We start from the raw sequence: 22,656 nt of genomic DNA on the forward strand, positions 1-22,656 counted from the left end.
TGCATATTAACATCCGACTGACCATGTCTCGATAAACTGAACAAGACTTGAAAGCGCCTACTCTAAATCGCTGTGCTTAAGATATCACGGGGAGAAAATTTTCTCTTAGATTTCACCCTCATAATAGTTGTGGAACAATGTGATATTTCGAAGAATACGAGTATATGCATGTAAAGTGTTTAAGTAATTAAATTGAATCTTAAAATGAAGGTTGACTTTTAATCCAACTTTAGATTCGAACTGCCGCAAGAATAATTGCTGGGGTAAGTTTCTGCAATTATTTTCGTAGTTTCACATGATTTTTATTTATTTATTCAATCAAATGTAAAATTGTTTTCTTTATAGAACTGAGAAATATACTTAAATAGAGATATAGAAATGATATAAAAATATTTAGTATTGCGTTTAGATAATATATAATTATCCAGATAAAGATAAGATGAATTATACATAAATGTAGAGTAACTTATTAGATATGTACACCGCATCGTGACTGACAAAGTTTCTTGCAAAAGTTTTCGCACTACTTATAGTTTTGTGGCAATTTTTACAATGCACTATTATTTTCTTACGTGTGCTATCTATTATTATTACTTTCAAAGTTTTCTAGGCTAAATGGTAACTTGTAAGTTGAAGCTAAGAACAATATCTAATTGTTGTTCATTAACTTGGATAATTAAAAAAAATAACATTTTTGTCCCAAATAAAAAAGAAGATAATATATATTCTAATAATCTAAAGCTAAAGCTATTTAATTCTTCATCTAGATAATTTTGTATAGATAACGACAAATATTAGAAATATTATTAGGTATCGAAATTCGATGTGATTGAAATTTGGTACATTTTATTCTTTATAAAATAGTTAAACTTAACTATAATTACTTAGGTTATATATTTACACAAATTTTATTAAAATTATAGTAAAATTCTTTGAAGTGATATGTTATTTCACGATTACTGCGATTTTATGTGAAGGTAAATTGCAAGAAAAAAGTTCTCTGTATGTGTTAATAAATGTATTTTACAATCGGAATTTTACTTTGATTGTAAATGAAACAATTGGATTTATTCCATTCACTTCTTCATTTAGTGTTTTACCGCTCCATGATATCCTATTAAAGCATTTTCATCTTTATTCGTAGAAAAGTTCCATTATTCGAGTGAATTTCTATTAAGATCATAAAATGATATACCGTGAATAAAAAAATAAAAAAGCATCCGCAAATGAAATTTGTTTATAAAATCGTAATTTACGCCACGTCATAGAAATGCGAGAATTTTACAACGAAAAAGCTTGCGAATGCATTCATGATCGTATGTAAATTACGTTTCATAAAATAAAATATCGAGATTGTGGGCTGTTGCATTTATGTCTTAAGAAATGCATTCAAATCGTGTTTGAATTGTTAGAGTCTTTATGAAGCAATAACAGGAGCAATAATCAAAAATATAAAGAAATTACGACCGTGAAGCCGGCTACTCTCATATCTCGCAATATACTTCCGACATGCCGACAGCCTAATGGCTGAATAATGAGAGACTATTACCACTGCTGCGTGAAAAAGCAGTTCGCAGTCCGCAGATTTAATACTGGCATAATAGTAAATGCTTTGTATAAAGCTAAAAGTTCAGTATAAAATTGCACGATTACATTATCTATTAATTAATGCATAAATATTAAATTAACGTTAAATAAATAATTTAAAATAAATAAATATTACTGAAAACAATTTATTAATATTAAACTATTTTAATTGCATAATTTAATTATATTAATTACGTAAATTGATGATATGAAAAATTAACATAAGTTGTATTTTTTTAAAACGTTCTCAGCACGCATAAAGCAGGATGTAAACATTTAAATTTTTGTTTACATTACTCATTATTTTATATTTTTACCAAGTGTTGTTTTTATTAAGTAAAAATATAAAATGTTGATAAGGCAATATTAATTTAGATGACCGGTATACATTTAATAACTTTCCTCTATATAAAAATTTTATAAAAATTTGTTAATTAAGCAGACTTAGATTGTGCTTAACTTTCCTCTATATAAAAATTTTATAAAAATTTGTTAATTAAGCAGACTTAGATTGTGCTTAACTTTCCTCTATATAAAAATTTTATAAAAATTTGTTAATTAAGCAGACTTAGATTGTGTGCTTAACGTAAAAGTCAAATATTAGGCGTCTTTGTTTCTTGCTTTCTTCTCGCATCACAATGAATTTATAATTAGCATTCTTAAGTAGTCTCGAAAGTCGGTCATTTAGTGTGTGAAGAGGAAGAAACATCGGAGAGAATTAAGCTGCGAAATACCAGAGGTGAGGAAAATTCGAATTTTGATGGCGAGTTTATACCGACTTGCACAATTTTATATTATATTAATAATTTTGAGATGTTTATGATACTGCATCAAAAAATAGTGAAATTATTCTTGTTGCATTTACGTAAGGGATATGTTGTACGTCTCATTAGAATTTTCGTTGTCGTTCACTTTGATAGGACAGTGCAGGTTTTCATTCTCTTCCCCTTGCTTCTTTTTTCCGCATTTCCCCCCGCGAGAGCTACATCGCGATAAATTTCTGACGCAGCCGTGCTCAGGGCAGCAGTTCTGTTCAATATTTGTGTTGCTACTGATTTTGTTTGGAGCCACAACATTTGGCTGGTATGGCGAGCGTGATACCAATATTGAAGCGCTCCGTATGTCATTATTTAGATGAGGCAACTATAATCGAAGATATACCGCTCGCAATAATTGAGACGTGGCTCTCAATTTTATTGACGAGAAATGTGTTGTTGGCACGATCGATGTAACAACATTCTATTTATTCCTTTTCCAAAACTGTGAGGATTAACCTATTTTCACGGATCCCATTAACTTGTTAAAGATACAAAAAAGGATGTCTCTTTTAGAAATTGGGACATCAAAAATAAAGTTGCATATTGAATTTTTAAGAGCTGTACTAACATATTCTTGCAAGAATATGGTACAAGTAAAAAATAGTCCTTGTTTAAGAGAAAAAAAAGAAAATTGCGTATTATATTTTATAAAATTAATATTATTTACGACAGTAGATACTGAACTTAAGTAACTTAGAGCTAATTATAAATGGTTTATTTTAGGTTCTAGAAATTATATGTATATTACATATGTAATAAATCATTTTATTATAGTATTAGTTAAACTTTTGTTTCTTTCTTTCTCTCTTTCTCTTTAAATATTACTCTTTTATGTCCCTAATACTTCCCATTTGGTTCTTTTTTTAATTCTCAATTTTTGCCTCATTTCTTCTGATTAAAAACCGATATATTTAAAACATAATCTGCACATAATAAGAAATTTAAAAAATCTTCATTTCTATTACTTTTCTTGTTGGGATGAGATATGTATATTAATTTTCATTATTGATTTGTCGATAATAAATGGAGGTAATATGTCTTTGCAGAAGAATATTGACATAACATCTTTCTCGTTTTTCTTTCCTTTCTTTTGTGAAAGTATCGATTAAATATTCTAACCTGTAGAGAATTATACACGTTATCACTTTTTGTCATATTAATTACAAGTGTCTAAATCGAGGGTTATATAATGGATTCAATAATGGTAAATGTTCACTCTGCAATTGGTTACTCATTCATTTAACATAATTGACAGATTTACGTGATTTGATGGATAGAAACTATCCGCGCGATGATTAATACCACTCGAAAAGGATCGACGTTCCTTCCGTTCGTTGACGTTATTATTTATGATACTATTAATCACGCGATTTAACTACAATTCTCGATTTCCAATTTAATTAACGCACAACAATTCTATAACTGCGATACAAGTGAGAATATCGATCATTATGGTAATATATAATTTCTCTTTTAATTTGAAGGGCACACGCACTGCAATCAGTTAATTTTCTCGAAATTTGTCTTTTTAAAATATCAAATTCGACAAAATTAAATTTATTGCTAATCACAGATGAATTTCTATATTCTGCAAACTTCGATGTTTTATTCCTTTCATGTTATTTTTTGCAATGAAATAATAACGCCCAGGAGAGGAGAGAAAATAATAGATTGCGCGAGAGGTTGAAAATAATTCGATTTTCAGAGTTCACGGTAATATTTTAAACGCCATTTTACGCGAGGACTATTCCTTACACTCCTTACAGCATCTTCTGTTATCGCGTCGGCGCGGTGAATTATACGTTCCGAAAAGAGGAAAACAGGCGAAAAGAGAAGAAGGAAAAGAGAACAAAAGAGCGACAGAAGTTTTCTGTTCTTGCTGTACTCCTCGTCTTTTTGCTTTTCGTCGAGAAAGAAAAGGAGTCTATGCTTTTTCCGTATGCTCTTACTGTTGTCCTTATTTTTCTTTTCTTTTTATTAACCTGTTTTAAATATTCACATTTCAACTTATCCCGGACGAATTTATTTCAGACAGACTAAATCGCGTAATGCTAGCCATTTGAGAATACGAGTCATCTCTTAATTATAAAAATTTCTGCAAAAATCTTTTATCGAATCTTTTGTTTAAAAAAATTGTTTAAAATAATATTTTTTATCCCCTTTGAGATAAAAAAACGTAGTCAAGATTCTAATCTAATTGTAATAAAGATCTAATAAATTAATTATTCCATATATTCTAAAAAGTATATACCTATATATACATAATAATAATCACATTTTAATAAAATATTATTTCGCGTTTACAGAGAAATGCAATTTTAAAACCCAAGAAATATGAAATATTTATGATTTTCATAAAAGAAAGAAAAAAGATCAGAAAGATATCATATCGATTTACTTTCCGCAAAAATATATTACTTCCATTTATTATTGACAATAATGAAGTTTTATATATATATATATATATATATATATATATATATCATTTCTACAAGAAAAGTAACACAAATCGAAATTTTTCGAACTTTTTATTGTGTGCGCATTGTGTTTCAAATACATCGGTCTTCAATCAGGAAAAGTGATATAAAAGTTGAGAATTAAAAAAAAAATCAAATGGGGAAAATATGACACAAAACAGGTAGTACAGTGACATTCACAGCGAAATTACGTTAATGGTTTTCTGAATTGTAGAAAATAAAAAATTTCAACGCGCGTTACGTGATAAATTTCTAAAAGACAAGACTGTGAGAGAAAAAAAGTTTCTTTTCTATATAATTTTCCAATGAACTTTCCTGTAACTACTACTACACATGTAGCGTACGCAGACTGTATGAATATAAATTACACAGCTATGAGGCTTTATGCTACATTGTATTCTTCCGCAGTTGTTAAGTTGGAGAAGCTTAACAGACGGGTATACACATGTTGCGCGTATAATTAATAGCGACGAATCGAAGAAACTTTTCTTGTCTGCATTGTGCAGAGTACCGAGTTAGGAACGCGTTTCGCGAGAGCACACAATATTTTTACGAAGAATAATGTTTGTCGTTACTTCACCATGACTCTAAAGATATCACTCTGCCAGACTTCCGTAATGATGTATATTTGAGTGCTTTGTGACAGTAACGATGTAACAAAAACCAACCATTTAAGCATTTATTTTCGATTGCGCAAAAAACAAGAACAAGACAATATCAATCAAGCTTTACTTGATAAATTTATAAGTAGATTTTGATAACCTATCAAAAAAAATTTTAGTAGATTACAGAAATTATAATTGCTTTTTACCACAGTTTCTTTACTATATCAAATTTACCTAGTTATAAGTATTAAACTTGCGGAGTAAGCCATAACTTTGCTGTTTCTTTCCTGATCAAAGATATATAATAGAATTGTATCCATTATGGAAACGTTTTTGTGCCATTTAAGAATATAAAAAATAATTTAAGCCATTCACAGTGTTTCACTGTTACATTATATAACAATAGATACTAATTTATATAAGATTTAATTATTAAATTTTTATAATTAAACAAGAAATTAAAATTCAATCAAAGACTTTTAATAATATTTTAAATTTGAATCACACAATTTAAAATATAATAATTAAATTTCCTTTTTGTAACTTTCAATATTCTTTATATTATGAAGAAACTTTCGACAGGCGGTCCATATTAAAATTGAATATATATTCATGTTATGTGCTTTACAGTAGAAACAAAAAAGAAATGAAAGACGAGGAGAAATAAGTACTTTAAGCAATCTATTAATCTTGTTAGTAACTGTGTTTAAAGCAATTTTCAAAATCAGATTATTAATAAACAAGTATTTTTGACCGACATCGATAAAAATTATGAAAGGTTCATGCGATGTCCGCGCACCTGGGAAATGCTACGAAATTACAACTTCGTTTTATCACGTTAATCGCACTATTCCTATGACACACTTTGCCACGTGGCATGTGAATAAGTTATCGATAGTTTGTATCGCGTGCAGATGCCGCGCTAGTGATAAATTCCACTACTAATTCTGTGCATCATCGATGACGCATTTTGCAGCGAAAATGTCAAATTTCTTTATAGCGCCGTGTGTGCGTTGCGCTAAAATGCTTTAAAATGTCTCGAGGAGTGCTATTTATCGATTTGTGGAAAACAGAACGCGATGTTAATATAAATTATGAAATCATAACGCGAATCTATTGCTGCCGTAATACTTTTACGCAGTTATATAGGATTGCCTCTTTTTTCGCGACACATTGACGAATTTAGAGTCCACAAGATTCATCTCCGTTTAGTTTTTTTTTTTTGTTATTAAACATTTTTAGCAGTGAGACCCCGAATTGTTCTCTTTCTGTCAAAAAAGAGTTCACGTAAAATTAACTGACACGGCCTTTCTGAAATTTAATTTGCGAGTGCCTATTTATTCACGCCGTTAAATTTGTTTTTATAATTTAAAATGCGTTCAAATTCCTCGCTAAAGAAGAATTAACTCTAATCTTATTCCTTGAAAAATTATTGTTAGGAAAATTTCTACTAAAACGATAAAAGTATTATTCTACACAGAAACTTGTAGATTTAACTTACAGTTAATAAAGCAAATAATTAATATCGTTTCAAATATAATCAATCTTTGCACACAATTTTTTAATTTACGATTTATGATATTATGATAAAATTAGGATTCTTCTAATATAATAAAGAAGTTCCAAGTAGAAATAAAAAATAAATAAAATGCTTTAGATATGGATCTGTTATAAAAGGATGTTATCGATGTAATAACATACTGTTCAAAGAATAAAATAATAACTCTTCTTTTTTTCCAAGGCAATGATATTTGGAATCCGCTTATACACAAGGCGCGAGCCCCACAAATGTCATGTGTCATGAACAGTTAACCACTATGTGAAACAAAGTTCATACCCGCGGCCGATTAATTTTAATTTAAACGGAAATACGGCCTACTTTAATTGTTTGACTCTGACCTGGCGGCATTCATTTCTCGCGGATTGTTACGTCTGGAAATATATATCGCGGAGCTGAGCCCAAGAAAAGAATATCTGTGACAAAGATAAATACGACTGGAGCGGTTGGATCTAACATTAACGGAAATATGATGAAACGATAGTTTATCGCTGGAGAAAGAAATTACCCGAAGCGTGTTTAACTTCATCGTACTTCAGCCAGATTAAAGAGATTCCTATCGTTTCTCTTTAGCATGCCATAAAATTTTATTGATTTTCACCGGGAAATTGTTAGTGAAATAAATATGATACTATTCTCTAGCGTATATAAAATTAATTGTTAAAGTCACTCCAAAATTTATCCAAAATGTATTATTGATTATAAATTAAGTATGAAATAATTATAGTGATAGGCCTCAATTTATTGTATTTTTAAGCGTGGATTTAAAAAAATTTGATGTTTTAATTAATTTTACAAAAATTTAATTAATACCCTCAATATTGTAATTTTAGCACGTATTCAGAGCGCTCTTGTAAAGAAGTAGCGCGCTTTTTTCGTCATTCTATCTTTATCATTCCTTAGGTTTAAAAAGAACTGGAATGACAAAAAAAGCATGTTCTGGATGTTTTAGTTCTACAATATTACAGCTAAATGTTATCAAAATTGAAAAACTTAAAATAAATCTTTTTATGTACGTTTTTTTCTTAATCAATGACAATAAATTTTAATTGTAACTCCAAATTTTGGCTCTGAAATAAGAACACGAAAAAGTTCAATATTGTTTTAAAAATTAACTTAATTTGTCATTTTTTAAGTCGTGAATAAAGGAACATCTATTAATTATTTTTTAATCTAAATCTATATTATTATTTTTTATTTATAAAATCTGTATATTAAATTATAATAAATCATTAATTTGAATGAATGAAACAATTATGTGTATAAAAGTGTGACAGCAAGGAATTTTTGCTTTGCAAATTGATGAGTTCTTTTCAGTTTATCAGCGAATGCTTCAGTTAACGAAAGACTCTGAATTTTCTTATCGTTCGCTGGGATCGGCATATTTCCCTTTTATGCGCCATATTTTTGAAGGGGCGAGTTAGGGAGAGATAGATAAAATGACCGAGCCACTTTCTTCGTAACGATATGCCGCCATGGGACTTGTACGAATTTCGCTGCCGCTTAAGGTAAGGTTGCCTCCGTAGGGCTCGCGTGATCACGTGTCTCGTAGAAATTAAATGTAGCGACGGGGCGAACAGGCGACGAGCTATCGTGGCTTTCGTAGATTTGAATGACCTTGATGTTTGACTTATCATCGATATTTTACGCAGCTTTGTGTCGCGGAATAGCTTGGCTTGGCTTGATAATAACATGTTACGCTAATTCGATTCCAAAGTATGGTACACAATTATTAACCTTTTAAAATCAGATGTCTGTAAACGAAAAGGATTTTTCTAAAAGAAATGATAAAAGATGTCTTTTAATTCAGTTCAAAAACACAAAATATATCCCGACACCAATATAGATTTAGATTTATAACAAAGGAGATAATATCTGATGTTATATAACCGGGAAAATAAATTCGTAAATGGATAATAAATTCTCCCTTAATTTATAGTGAATTCTACACTAAAAAAAAAAAAAAAAAATACTCGATTCAAATAAATATTTCTTTGAATAGTGCCAAGAAAATATTTTATAGAAAATCAATAATATTTATTTAAAACAAGTACTAGTTTCCTATAATTTAGAAAATATTACTTGTTTGAAATAAATATTATTCATTTTCTATAAAATATTTTCTTGGCACTATTCAAAAAAATATTTATTTGTATCTAGCAATTTTTTTTCAGTGTACAAAAACAGTTACATGGTAATTTGGCATTAAAAATTTTGACAAATAAAATTGTCACTTTAAGCGTTTCTATGAAGAGAAGTTGATTTATTTAAAAAACATGTTTTTAAAATATTGCAAAATTGATGTTCTAAATCCAGCAGAATTGATTTAGTGGACTTAATCGGAATCGAGTTAGCAAAAGCTATCGTCATTTTCATGCGTGTTTTTGTTTTAAAATTTTTTCAATACTCTGTTATTCTCTTTTCCACTGAACGTTTTATATTTCGAGGATGTATCGGATTTGGCCGGTGAGCTCTATTTTAAAATTATTCATCGCACGGCGAATCGAATAATCAAAAATAGTTAATACAATGGTTGAAAATACAGTGGCAATAGATTTCCGATTTCTAGTAGGAATTATGAAGCGAAGAAGAAAATGGGTCAAAATGACTTGAAAAAGGTACGTCAGCAGTAAAGAGAACTACGTGACGTATCTTCATCAATGCTGTGTACAGTAATTTAACGCAGTTTCTTTGGTTGACGATATATATAGGCCAGCCTAGAGATTACGCATACTATCGAGAGACTGTACAGACTTTTTGTCAATTTTCCCATTGTTTTGTTTTTTCATCGAAGGCCGTTTCATTGTTTCATCGTCTTACACCGGCTTTCAACCCCGCGGCATTAAATGTTCTTGGTATAGTTATAAATATCAAAACAAAACTTTATTATGAAATTTATCTCAAGCCAATCAACAAGTAAGCAAGACTGTGTTTGTTAAATTTATTAAATGACAAATAATAAATTTCTGATATTACAGTTTGTCTTATTTTATCTCTGACACCTTAGAGCGATAGATGAGTTTTATTATGTTTATTTATCGTGACCTTTTACTGTTTGACTGGACTTAATTACATCTTACCAAAAGTACCGCGAGCAAATTAATTTGCGGTTTTCTTTGAATGAAGTACTTGATTTCTGTGATTTACTTAATCCATCAACCATGATGTTAATTATTTTTTATTTTTACAATCCTACAAATTTAATCATTGTCAGTCTAAAAATACATATATAACGTTAATTTATATATGTGATTACTAAACGTGACTCAAAATGAAGTCGAAATATACGACTTATTAGATAGATTCTCTATTAAAATTTCTTAAGTTAGATTGATTAAAATTTCGAAATGTACGACTTATTAGAAAGATTTTCTACTAAAATTTATTTTAAAATATTATATGTACATATTTTATTTATTTGATCATCTTACTTCGATTATTATTTTTCTTATGTTATTTATATTTAAAAAGACTAAGTCAAGTTTGAAACTACATTCATATTAATTAATTATTCTCATTTTTTCTAATTGAGAATAAATATAATTATTCTCTTTTAATCTTTTAATGTATGCTTTAATGGAATTTGCTTGCTTCTATTAACTATTATTCTATTAATCTTTTTATTAATTGGAATTAAAGCATATGCTATTTACACTATATTTTCGTGCTCCAATTACGCTTTTTCATTAGTTCCTTTATTTTTCTTAGTTTAATTAATTTTATCAACATAATTAATAACATAGATAGAAACGAATTGTTCTCTAAATTGACGTTCTTTTTTTCTAAATAAACAATTAAGTAAGAAAATTTTACTTTATTCTAAAATTTGTGCAATGATAAATATATATAAATGTCGCGGATAACAAGACGAAACTGATTGTGTAACAAAAATATAAGTTACGTTTTCGTTCTGAAACATAGAGTTCTTGGATTCCATGACAAATAACAGCGAGGTGATATTCTTGTCGGTTCTCATATATTTCTTTCTTGCCGAATTGTCAACTTGCGTATGCACACAGTAGACGGACGATGAAAATGTCGTGGATCAAGTATCGCGTACGTGATCCACCTACGAAGAGTGTTCAGATGAGATATTGAAAGCCTGGTTTCACGAAGAATATTTCGTCTCTCTTTCTCTCTCTCTCTCTTTCTCTCTCTCTCTCTCTCTCTCTCTCTTTCTCTCTCTCTCTCTCTCTCTCTCTCTCTCTTCCTCCCTCTAAAAAATGATCACGACAATTACAATAATAACATTTTCTATATTTGACTGGAAAAATTTTTAATTTTTTGGAGGGAGATACGCATAATCAAAACATCGTGAGGGTTTTAAAAAGCGGTTTATTTAACGTCACTCCAAGTTACCATTTCCTCGTTTTAAGAGAAAGAATTCTATGATTATTCCTTAAATAATCTCTATAAGTTTCTTCTTCATTATAAAAACCGTTTTAAATTCGTTTCCGTCAATATTTAAAATTTACATTTATCTAAAGCACTCGGAAATTTCTATATTCAGCTAAGAATCTACCGTTACAAGTATTGCAAACGGAATGAATAATTAATCGATTGCAATAATAATATTGGGTTATTTGAGTTTCAGCAAACATCAACTAACAGTAACATAATAATATAATAATTTCACACGTGACAATATAAATGTAACATAATGCTTGAAATATATAAAGACTGTTATAATTGTTTATTTATATTTTATACAATAATTTGTTTAAAAACAATATTTCAAATCGAAAAACTTAACGCGATGACGTTTATCAATGTGTTATTCAATTCAATTCTAGATTTAAAGTTATGAAATATTTATTACTTAGGATGATATTCATAAAAATATGACGACACTGCATAATGCATTGAAGAAAAAGCGATAGCCATGGTTCTTTCACTAAATAGATTTAAAAATAGATTTAAAAAATTGATTTTATTTAAAAAACATTTTTGTTATAAAATATATACATATTTAATTTAAAAAGAGAGAGGAACTACAGAATATATGAATAAATGTATGTCTACATAATTCTTTTACATTCATGTAGACTGCAGTAATGAAAATTTATAATACACTAAAGAAAAAGTATTTAATTTTAAAACATTAAAATGTCTTTTCTATTTCTATTTTTTATATATTTAAAAATGATTTAATTAGTTTAGATTTGTTTAAATGTTTAGATTTAAAATATTAAAACATTTAAAACTGAAATATTTGACAGCTTTATAAGTTTCATTGTTTCAAATCTAAACACCATTTAAAACTAAAACTTTTTTTAGCATTATGTGTTTAAAAAATGAAGGCAAAAATAAAACATTTTAATATCCATTGATTCGAAAAAGAGATTGTTATGTCTGTTGAGGCGTCAGCATTAAAGTAACTAATGCATTAGCAAAATTCCATGCTTTTGCATAACTTGAAATGTGTACAGCCAAATAGAATGTTAAATAACAAAAAAATACTTGCATACACATATAATAATACCTTTCGATAATTCAACGTTTAAGTTTAGAAAAAAATAAGAAAATATGTGTAATAAGAGGTATACCTCGAAAAATATTGTACTCAAGTACTCAAAAAATATCTTAGAAAAATGTCGGTTATATTGGCGCTTTTGTATATCGGACTACAAATGATTCCATAAGTAATCATTAAAATTCCTTATTTAATATAACAGATATTATTACGAGTGACCTAAAAGAACCATAATAACATCTCTACATTTACCTAAAGCACTCGAAATTTCTATATATGTTCATCCAAAAATATAAGTATCACAGATGAATAATTAAACAAACTGTAATAATAATATGGAGACATACTTTTATATTCAACAATATAAGTGCACCGTAATACATGTTGTACGTAACTGTTACATTATTAAGTAAAATTGTAACATTGATGATACTGTTATTGGTGTTTCCTGGAATACATTGCAATTTCAGAATTGCCTCGCAAACCTCGAGATAACAGCAAGCAAAAATTAAAGTGTCATATTTCTATAAAAATTTGGAACGTTTTTTTGCGATCCATCATATATACGGTTACATATTATCCAGTGGAAAATACCAACAGGAGTATTAACAATAATTACTGCAAATTGGATTACTATTCTCGCACCACAGAGAAATGGCCGGGATGAAATCTGATAGCGATAACGATACTGGTCGCGCGATCCGAAAAAATCCACGGGATTTTTCTCGCTGCGGGAATCGTAACGCCGAAAAACGCAATAGCTCGGGGTAGCGAAGCGTTGCATCCGATAAATAATGCTTTTCCATTCTTGCTGAACGCTCTATTCTTTCGGACCCCCTCGCGCCTTGTGATATTAAAGATACATTAACTCGCTTGGTAGACTGGCAGTTTTTGCTCTGGCCGCGACAGGAATAGTGCGAAAGAAATATGACGGCGTCCGCGTTCCTTTTCATTTTGAAAAAGCAAAAGCGTTAGAGAAGAGCAATAACAACTCGCTAGTCGTTCCAGAAAGATTCATTGCTTTTCTGCATAAAAAAACCTAACGAGCTTATTGAAGCTTAAGTTTTTTCTCCCTGGTCATGCTGACGTCAGTATTGAAATGATACTCGAGTACTGCGAACAAATGTGTACCAATGTACAAATGTTATCCATAACGAAGATTTACGACGAGACTAAAATATAATTATAATTATGTTAATGTAATTCTTATATGTTGTATTTTGTTATCTATTTGTAATCTTGAAAGAAACATCTTTTAACAGTTGTCTTTATAATTAAATCTCTACAAAAAAGTTTTTTTTTTTTTAGTTTTCTAATACATATTAATTTTCTCAAAGAATTTTATTTCATAACTTGTATATACGAAAAAGAGAAAAAGAAATTATTTATCTTATAATATTTTTATTATAACTTATTTATATATTCTATAATAAGAAGAGGGTCGCCAATGTTATCATAGACTTCTTAAAGCGGCATCCACTTATTTCTCAGAAACTAAACATAGCACTTTATTAATTCTGATAAAAATATAATCTACTTAATATACAATTAAAGATATAAGAATCGATGATTCATTTATTCGTGGCTTTTCTTAATATACAATTTATTAAAAACGAATTTAATCTTTATATATCATTATCATTTATTAAAAACTTATCTCACCTTTATATTAGTTGCGCTACATCTTGCATCTTGCGAAATAGCATATTTGTATAATCGACAAAAAATTTTATATTGTAGTGAAAGACTTCTAGGAATCTTCATATACATTAACTTGTAAATATTGTGCAAATGATTTATGTTAAAGAAAAAAAAGAAAATGTAGCTTACTGTTTTTGAGCCAGTTTTACGGTTTAAGCTCTGAAGTGTTTATTTTTGTTATATTACGAAAATATTAGTTATTACAAAATACAAGTATTTGTAAAAACTGCAATACTATCCGATCACATTTTCTCGTTTACATTTGTATTTTTAAAGTTTTATTATCAATTTTTATTTAAGAAATACCATCCTGTAAAAACCGAGTGCCAGCATTGACAATCTTTCTCTCTATATACAATATACTATATTATAATATACTATAATTTCATTATGTGTCTCTTTTAACTACTTTAGTCAAGTAATAACTAATATCACTCATTTCAGAAATTAGTTAACTTCGAAATTTAATTTATTTTGTAATCTGTGGAAACAAAAAGGATTTTTGACAGTAGCCTTCTCGAAAGAATTAACACAGTTAGATAAAATTAACACATACTCTATCGACATCACATTTTTATGGAAAATAAAAAGAAAATGTACATTTAATAATAGATATATATTCAGATCACTTTACGTAAAGCGGAGTTTAACGAGATTAATGAAGTTGAGGCTTTTCTTTCTGGCTACGATGACGCTGCTATTGACCTGCTACTTCAGCATCATAAATAAAATTCAGTACGCTCGCGCGCATACACTCTATTACAATTTACGATCGGGCGTGTAATGGAAGTTGTATTAACACGATTTTTACGCTATTCCGATAGACAAATTGCGAAAGTTTTCTCTTTCCAGATCACCACGAGGAAAAATACAACAGTTTGTTTCTTCTCTGCCGGCAATTCTCGCCCCCCGCTGAGAAATTTAAAGAATAAGTCGAAAAACGAATAAGCAGATGCTCTTCGTCCAATCGTCAAGCTGCGTCCTTTAACCTTTAAGCTATGGATTTGCAAATTTCACCCTCCATTTATAATATGGTAAATTTTGCACGAAACGTCTGGTCTGTGCAATTTCCATTTAACAATTCTCTTTGTTTCAGATCGCTACAGAATTCCAGGATGGCATGGAGGACGAAGGATTCTCGGGTACAGGCATTGCACGAAAGGTAAGATATTGTTCTTCGTGTGCATGTCTCAAAAAAATACTTCTTATATATCATACAGTACAATACACGTTTTATCTTTATGATAGTTTAATTGAACTTGATCAAGAGATTAAGATGTTATTGACGCGAAAGATTACATACCGACATACATATTAAATGTTCGCATTCCGTGCCTAATATCTCGATAACGTGAGATGTTCTTATCGACTAGCTGGACTAGAGCCCAGCGAAAGGTCTGAATATAAAATGCTTCAAGGGTTTCGGAAGTCGTTCGATGAAATTCCGAACATTCCGCCCAACGTAAGGACCGGGATTTTTTTTCTTTTTTCTCAATAAACAAGAGTCTCATCAGAGCAGCGACGAGAAACTGTGGATGTGGAAATAATTAAAGGAAAATCCGGCATGTTGTGACCCACATAATCTCCCGCAGATCCGACAGGAGTTCTCGACTTGAAAATGAGTCACGAATAGTCGCGGTCGATCGATTTTTAATATAAATAGATGTGTAGCGCACGAATACACACGCATCGCGAGTTCGCCTAATCTTTTCCGTCGTCCTCCTCGTATACCTTCTTGTTTCCCTTCCGTGTTTTCTCTCACTCCTCCCAGCGAGTCTCTCTCTCTCTCTCTCTCTCTCTCTCTCTCCCACTTCACTCTTTTTCACTACTGCCGACCTCTCACCGCCCATCCTCTTTTGAACTCTTGGCTCTCTCGCGACTCTTCCCTCCACCTCTGTTGCTTTCATCTGCCCAGCGCACACACGTGCACACATCCCCGGTAGATTCTCTTTTCTTCTTTCCTTTTCGTATTCCTTTTTTACCGTCACCTACCGTTTTCCTGCCACCTTTGTTTCACTCGCTTTACGGTCGAAGAAATTTATTTACAGAAACAAAATTCGCGCGCACACTCGCCTGATATTTATTCTCCTCTCGCAACTCGGCGTTATAAACCTGAAAATACGCGATCGTTGGAAATTGCATCGCGCGTCATGTTATAACGATCCCCTGATCGCGTGGTCCTTTAACATTCCCCTCCCCCAGGCTTTGTGAATTTAAGATGGCTATGATAAGCTGGCAGCAGTTATACCTGACTAAAATCGGGCTCTGGTTTCGCTGAAGCTCAACATATAAAATTTTTTTATTCGAAGAAAAGTTAACATTGAATAACTCTCACAACTGTCTGCAATTCAATCCTCTTTGAAACATACTGTTAAACATAAATAATTTAACAGACACATTTTATACGTATTCATTTTGGAATTTAAAGGATTAAACCTGTCAGCTTAACGCTTATATTTTATTTTAAATAATTATCGCATTAACCGATAAAAGGATAGAAAATATTATAAAAATTTTTTATAATTTTTTCGTGTTTGTAACTTTATAATTGCGTATTTAAATTTATCAAAAATCTCTCTAATGTATTTTTCAAAATATTATCTTACCGCTCTTACTACTTTTACACTTCTGAATGAACTAAAATTACAAACAACTTTATGCCAAGTTAATTCATATATAATTGAGTTTTCCTTAGATTTTTGTATTTAAGGATGTATCGGACTGAAGTTCAAAATGGTACAAAGTTGCTAAAAATTTGTAAAATTGTTCTTTTAGTTTCCCTAATGTACTGCAAAAAATTGAAAACGCATCCACTAAACGGTTGCTGAGTTATACCTATTTTAATTTTTACTGATTTTACATGGTATCTTTTTCTATCTTATGGAAAAAGACAATCTTGACGGATAAAACAGCTAAAAAAATATAGAAGAAATAGTACCAGTGTTTTGAATTTTTTTGTACATCTAGTATACGAATAGATGAAATTATCTGCCAAGTTTCAATCTTCACTACATCGTTTTAAAGAAATAAAATATAACTTGAGATGATTGTGCATTTTCACTGTCAAAAGTTTAAACTCATAAGTGAAAAAAAATTGCAAATACGTGAAAAATACCTTTGTAAGAGTAAAAATAAGACTCCAACTATTGTTCAAGTTTCTTACATCTAGATTTATTATGCGTTAGGCGTAGATATTTAAGTATTTCAAATTTCATGTACTTTTGTCTAAGATTGTATATCCGATATACCTTTAATAACAGATTTCAATAAGAGTCAAAGATAGTTAAGATATCACTTTAATCAGCCTATTGCAAGTTTTACATGTGTTAGATGATACAAAAAGTTATTAAACTATTATATTACAATAGTCTTGTATACTTTCATTTGGCAGTAAGAGATGAAGAAATATGTAAAAACAGAAGATATGCAAATGAAATTGTGAGCTTACCTCGTCGTAGATAAAATTATCGATCTCTTCTAACGGCCTGCCGTAGAGATTATTCGGGAACGGTTCGAATTTGTTTGGCAGTACCGCGCCATCCTCCACCGACATCTTTTTCTTCGGTTGAAAACCATACTCGCGCACTAATTGCACAGTCTTGTTCTCCAACCTGCTCTCCTTCGTGAACGGCTTGACTGTCTGCTTGCCGCCCTTGCTGCCGGGGGTCCTCGAGCCGGACCTGCCTTCGATCTTGGACTCCCTGCTGTCCAAAATGTCGCCCGACGATGCCTGCGGTGTCACGACATCCGCCTGAATCTCTGCACTTCCGGAATCGCCGGTGCCAGAATCGGCGGAGGTGCCGGCGGTTGCGACCAACGGTGGTCGCAGTTTCATGCTGTCTTGCATTCTGGAGCCGGTTCTCTTCATCGGCGGGGATTCGCTCTTCTTGGACTCCGGTGAGGTTAGCTTTTCCGTCCCCGACGGACTCGAGGCCCCATCCACCTTGTCAGTATCGGATGTGCGCGCGTCCGACGACTTAGCCGTTTGCGGACGCTCCTTATCTTCTTCCAGCGGTGAGCTTGAACGTTCCTTGTTATCAGCTTGATAGACATTCGTCTCAGTCTTGGGGCAAATCTTCGACGGTCGTGAACTCGGTTCCTCGTACTCGGTGTATTTAGGCGGAGTTAAATTCACGTATGGTGGCGGCGATTCCCTCTGATCCCCGCTAGGTTCTGCCGACGAGGAAATGCGAGGCGAGGGTGCTTCAGGGCGTCTCGGGGCGTCTGCAAAACGGCGCGCTTTAGCCGCCATCCTGAGATCCTCGCCGGTAACTCGCACGTCGATGGAACTTCCTCTGGGCGATGAACTAGCGCTGGACCGTACGAACGGCTCTCTCCAACTGGTGAGAAATTCGGAGGACCCTCGGGCGGACCTTTCCAGTGAGGAAGTTGGACGATCCTCTGGTCGCTTCGACCAACTTCTTTCCATTGAGAGCGAGCCATGATGATCCCTTCGCGTTAAATTCTCCAATTCTCGATATCTGGGTGAGACGCCAGATCTTCTGGGTGGCTGGGGTGTTCTAGAAGTCGCTCCTCTGCGATGATCTTGACCGTCCAAGTCCCTGCTGCTACCCGGAATATCGAGACTCCTTTGACTACCGCCATCTCTGGGTCGGTCGTTTGGATTCCCGGTGGGCCCGTAAATTCCCTCTTTGGCCAACTCATCCAACTCCTCTCTACTCAAGTTCTTCACGTAGAGCCCGGCCACCCGGGGTCGGTTCGTGAAGCCATTGTCCTCCGAACCGCTGCTCGGAGGGCTGGGAGGACTTTTATACCCCTCGCTCCCGCCCCGCCGAGATGTCATTGGGATCTTTGCTCGGTCATCCCTTTCGATCCTGTACTACTTTCGTCGGCCTCATACTATCGTTAGATCTCGTTTCGGTGTTCAATTGCTGTTCAACCGATGTCCACCACACTATTACCGATCAACCAGTAGGATTTTGAAGCGTTAGGGATTACGTGATATATTGCGCTGCCAGTATCGTGCTGCCGATTTGTCTTTTTCTATCTCGTCGATTTATATGGCGCTTCGATTACTACGATTGCATCTATGCTATTTCGAAACTTCTGCTTCGGTGCCAAAGAAAGCTCGCGTGAAACACGTTTTTAAATTTTACTTGACGTTCGATCGCACATTAATATTCGCGAAATTAACCATCAAAAGCACCTTTGTATAGAAATCGTGTTTCTTTTCGAGAGGCGGAATAAAACCGGGGCAAATCGAGGTCGGAAGTTCACAACAATACAAAAAGTAGCAGCTTCGTGGATTCGTATATATCGATGCACTACGTTGCAAACTTACACTACGCGATCGATTTTTTTCCGATATCTCGGGATGTATTCACTTGCTAAGATTACAGACTACAGATAAGTAGATATAATATCCGATACACTTTATTATTGACAATCAACCTGGCGGGAAGTACTCGCGCGTGATGGATGGCGATCAAAGGGCCTGTCGACTGCTCGTGACTTGCTGCTTCCTGCACTTTGAAGTTTCTAGCGATTCTGCCGGCAGGAAAACGATGCGTCCCGATAGACAGATGACGGCGGTTTGCGGCGAATAAAGTCCGTGCAAGGCACGACGATTCGACGATGCTTTTCCGAGTCGAGTGAGGACTCTCTCGAAATCATAGAGGGTTCGATCGGGGCTAAGCCTCTCGAGTTATAATACCGTCACTCGCTCGCTTACCACGGCGCGTCGTCGAGAGTGGTTTACACATATTCGCGTGGTATATTCTTCGTGTCGTGTCGCGACTTGAAGAGGTCAAGGAGTCCGTGCCTGCACATAGCTCACCCCGAATGTCGACGGCTGCCGAGTGTCATGGTACTACCTGCTATAGGCGATCGACCGACCGACTGCCGTCTACCAGCCCTTGGAACTCCGTGCCATTTCGCCGACAGTCTGGGTGAATTTAATCATAAATATATGCGTATGCGGCAGCGAGTGAAAGTCGACCACGTGAGCCCCCGCAACTCGCCCCGTCATCGATCATCAGCCACGTCACTGTGGTACGTAAACCGTCATGTAAATCGTACATGTAATATTGCAGCGTGTCGCGTGCGGGAACAGGAGAGCGCGTGTCCTGCGAGTTCAATCTCGCGGTTCTCGATCGATGATCGGCACACGATCGAACGCAACAAGAACGGAAAAGCGCGACAAAGCGCGCACATTCGCTCTCCTTACTTCCGCCTCGCGCAAAACGGGAGAAGGGGGGAGGGGAAGGGGGGGTCGTTGAAATTTGAATAAGTGCACGTCGGAAACGCACGAGGCGTCGTCGCGCCTGCCGGTCGATCACCCCGATCCTCTCAACGTTCGTTCGCGTTCCGGCGGGATCACGCGAAGAGGACCCCGAGGACGTACCGTCGGTGACTAAGCGGCGGCCAGGACGCGATTAGCCTAGACCGTTCGTCAAGGTATATACACCGGCGGCGGGAGTGAGGATGGGAGGGAAGGCGCGTCCGCCCACACGTATGTATGTACATACAATCGCGCTCTCGCGGGACAGCGTGGTCGGCTCGTATCAGCGTACCACTATCATAACCAGCACCCACCACCACGAGGCATCGGGATCGGCGGTGAGACCAACTCTCCGCGGTGTCCCCTCTCCCCGCGGCCGGCACTCACTCGTCATTCGTCATCCGGCGTGGTACGGCGGTTTCGCGACGCGCCGCGTAATGGTAACGACCGGCGGCGAGGGGTACGACGGCGGCTAGGAGTACGAAGCGAAAAACCGGAAGCGAGAAATAGGGACAGCTCGCGACGGAGAGAGAAAACGTTCGAGCGGGAGTTGAGGGAGGGAAGAGGGAAGGTTTGGACGAGAAAAAGGGAGAGAAACATAGAAGTGGAAGAAAAGAAGGAGAGAGAGAAAGAGAAAGGGAGAGAAAGAGGCCGTGGTGCACCCTCGTCGTATAGTCCGGTAAATTCTGCTCGAGCGGGGGTGCAAAATCACGGGCGTCTCTTCCGAGAGCTGTGGCGGCACTGTCGGCACCGAACCCCCATCGGTACTGTGCGCGCGCGCGCGTATCGAACCACCCCGAGTCGGAGAACCGTGCCGCCGGCCGCACACGGAATCTTCGTCGACGTACGTACACACGCGAGAACGTGGGGGAGAGGACGTGGGGGGCGGCAAAGGACGGTCGCGGAAGCGTCGATGGTGTTGGTGGTCGGTGCTGCCGGTGCTGGTGCGGCGGTGGTGGCAACGACGACGGCGGCAGCGGCGGCGATGGTCGCGGGGGGTACCGCGTACCTGCACGAACACCCACCGCTGCCACTGACGCTAACCCCCACCCGTGGGTCCACCACGAGAGCGCAACCAACCCCCCTGCAAGTGGCGGCGGTAACAGTGGCGGTGGCGGCGGTGGTGGTGGAGGCGGCGGCGGTGGTGGAGGTCGTGGCGAGCAGGATACGGCAAACAGGCGGACCGAGCGGGCGAACGGTACCCTCGTTCCGCAGGACACGCGCTGTAATTAATCCGCCAATCGACACCAGAGAGACTCCGCCGGATGAGGTCTCGCCGAAACGGGGTCTCCTACCGCTTTCTCGTCCTCACGCGATTATCTTTCTACGTCGTACGGAGGGGTAATATCGCGTAACGGGACGAACGCGCTATCGGGAGGAACGGCGAACGCTATCGAAGATAACGGATTTCCGTTAACGAAATCAGTAGAATCGGCAGTTTAGCCGAGGGGGCTGCGATCGACTTGCTGATGACTTGTTGGCGATTAAGTTTAAACGGCTCTCTTATCACACGAAGCTCGCACTATGCAAATCGTGACACGGATTCTTTGAGAGGGTTACATGATACGCACGGAAAAATACTTATGCACATTACAGTAAATTATATGAATTAGGTAAATATTATGTATTTTAATTGTGTGTGTTTTACAAGTTTTGTAAATCTATCATAAGTTCATTAAATTTATGTAAAATATATAATTCTGATTCCGAGTAAATTTAATACCGCAATCAAGAATATGAAACAGAAATTTGACTTGCTTATCATTTTGATTTTTCGTCGATAAAATTTTATAATATTCTGTAAAAGAGTATTAATACATAAATTTTCTTTGAGTACATGATAATGAGTTTTTCTTATATTTGTAATGAATATATTTTAAAACTGTTATTGGAAAAATGTTCTTTGTTAAGAGTAATCGATTATTTAAAATAAATTGAGTAATTGTTTTTCTTAGCAGTTGAATCGATACTTTTCTGTTACCAAGATTTTTAGTTATTAATTAGGAAACTTCTTCCATCTTGTCGCAAATTATGGAAATCGGTAATTGGAGTGAAAAATTTTGTCGATATTTTCTTTTGACGTAAACTTAAGTGAAGTTCTCTTATTATGTACATAATCTGAGAAACTATCATTGCAACGTGTGATATTGCCTAATAATGTTTTCAATTTATTTATGTAATGATATATGAAGATCG

The 22,656-nt window shown here is 34.7% G+C and overlaps 1 protein-coding gene across 3 annotated transcripts in view; it reads right to left on the reverse strand.

Moving 5' to 3' along the window:
- LOC105833920 (sodium channel protein 60E) overlaps positions 1 to 21,187 on the reverse strand; it is a 168,006-nt gene extending 146,819 nt beyond the window's left edge. The window contains exon 1 of one of the 3 annotated variants that reach the window (XR_004964836.1): positions 17,668 to 21,186. Coding sequence is in view for 2 of the 3 variants with exons in the window: in XM_028193838.2 (XP_028049639.1) it covers positions 17,668 to 19,023 (1,356 nt within the window). In the remaining variant the exon portion in view is untranslated. Of the gene's footprint in view, positions 1 to 17,667 lie in introns of all 3 variants that reach the window. The other 2 variants (XM_028193838.2, XM_028193839.2) reach the window with 2 other exon arrangements.
- Positions 21,188 to 22,656: the final 1,469 nt, after the last annotated feature.

Source organism: Monomorium pharaonis, chromosome 10 (assembly GCF_013373865.1).
Source record: "Monomorium pharaonis isolate MP-MQ-018 chromosome 10, ASM1337386v2, whole genome shotgun sequence".
Taxonomy (NCBI): domain Eukaryota; kingdom Metazoa; phylum Arthropoda; class Insecta; order Hymenoptera; family Formicidae; genus Monomorium; species Monomorium pharaonis.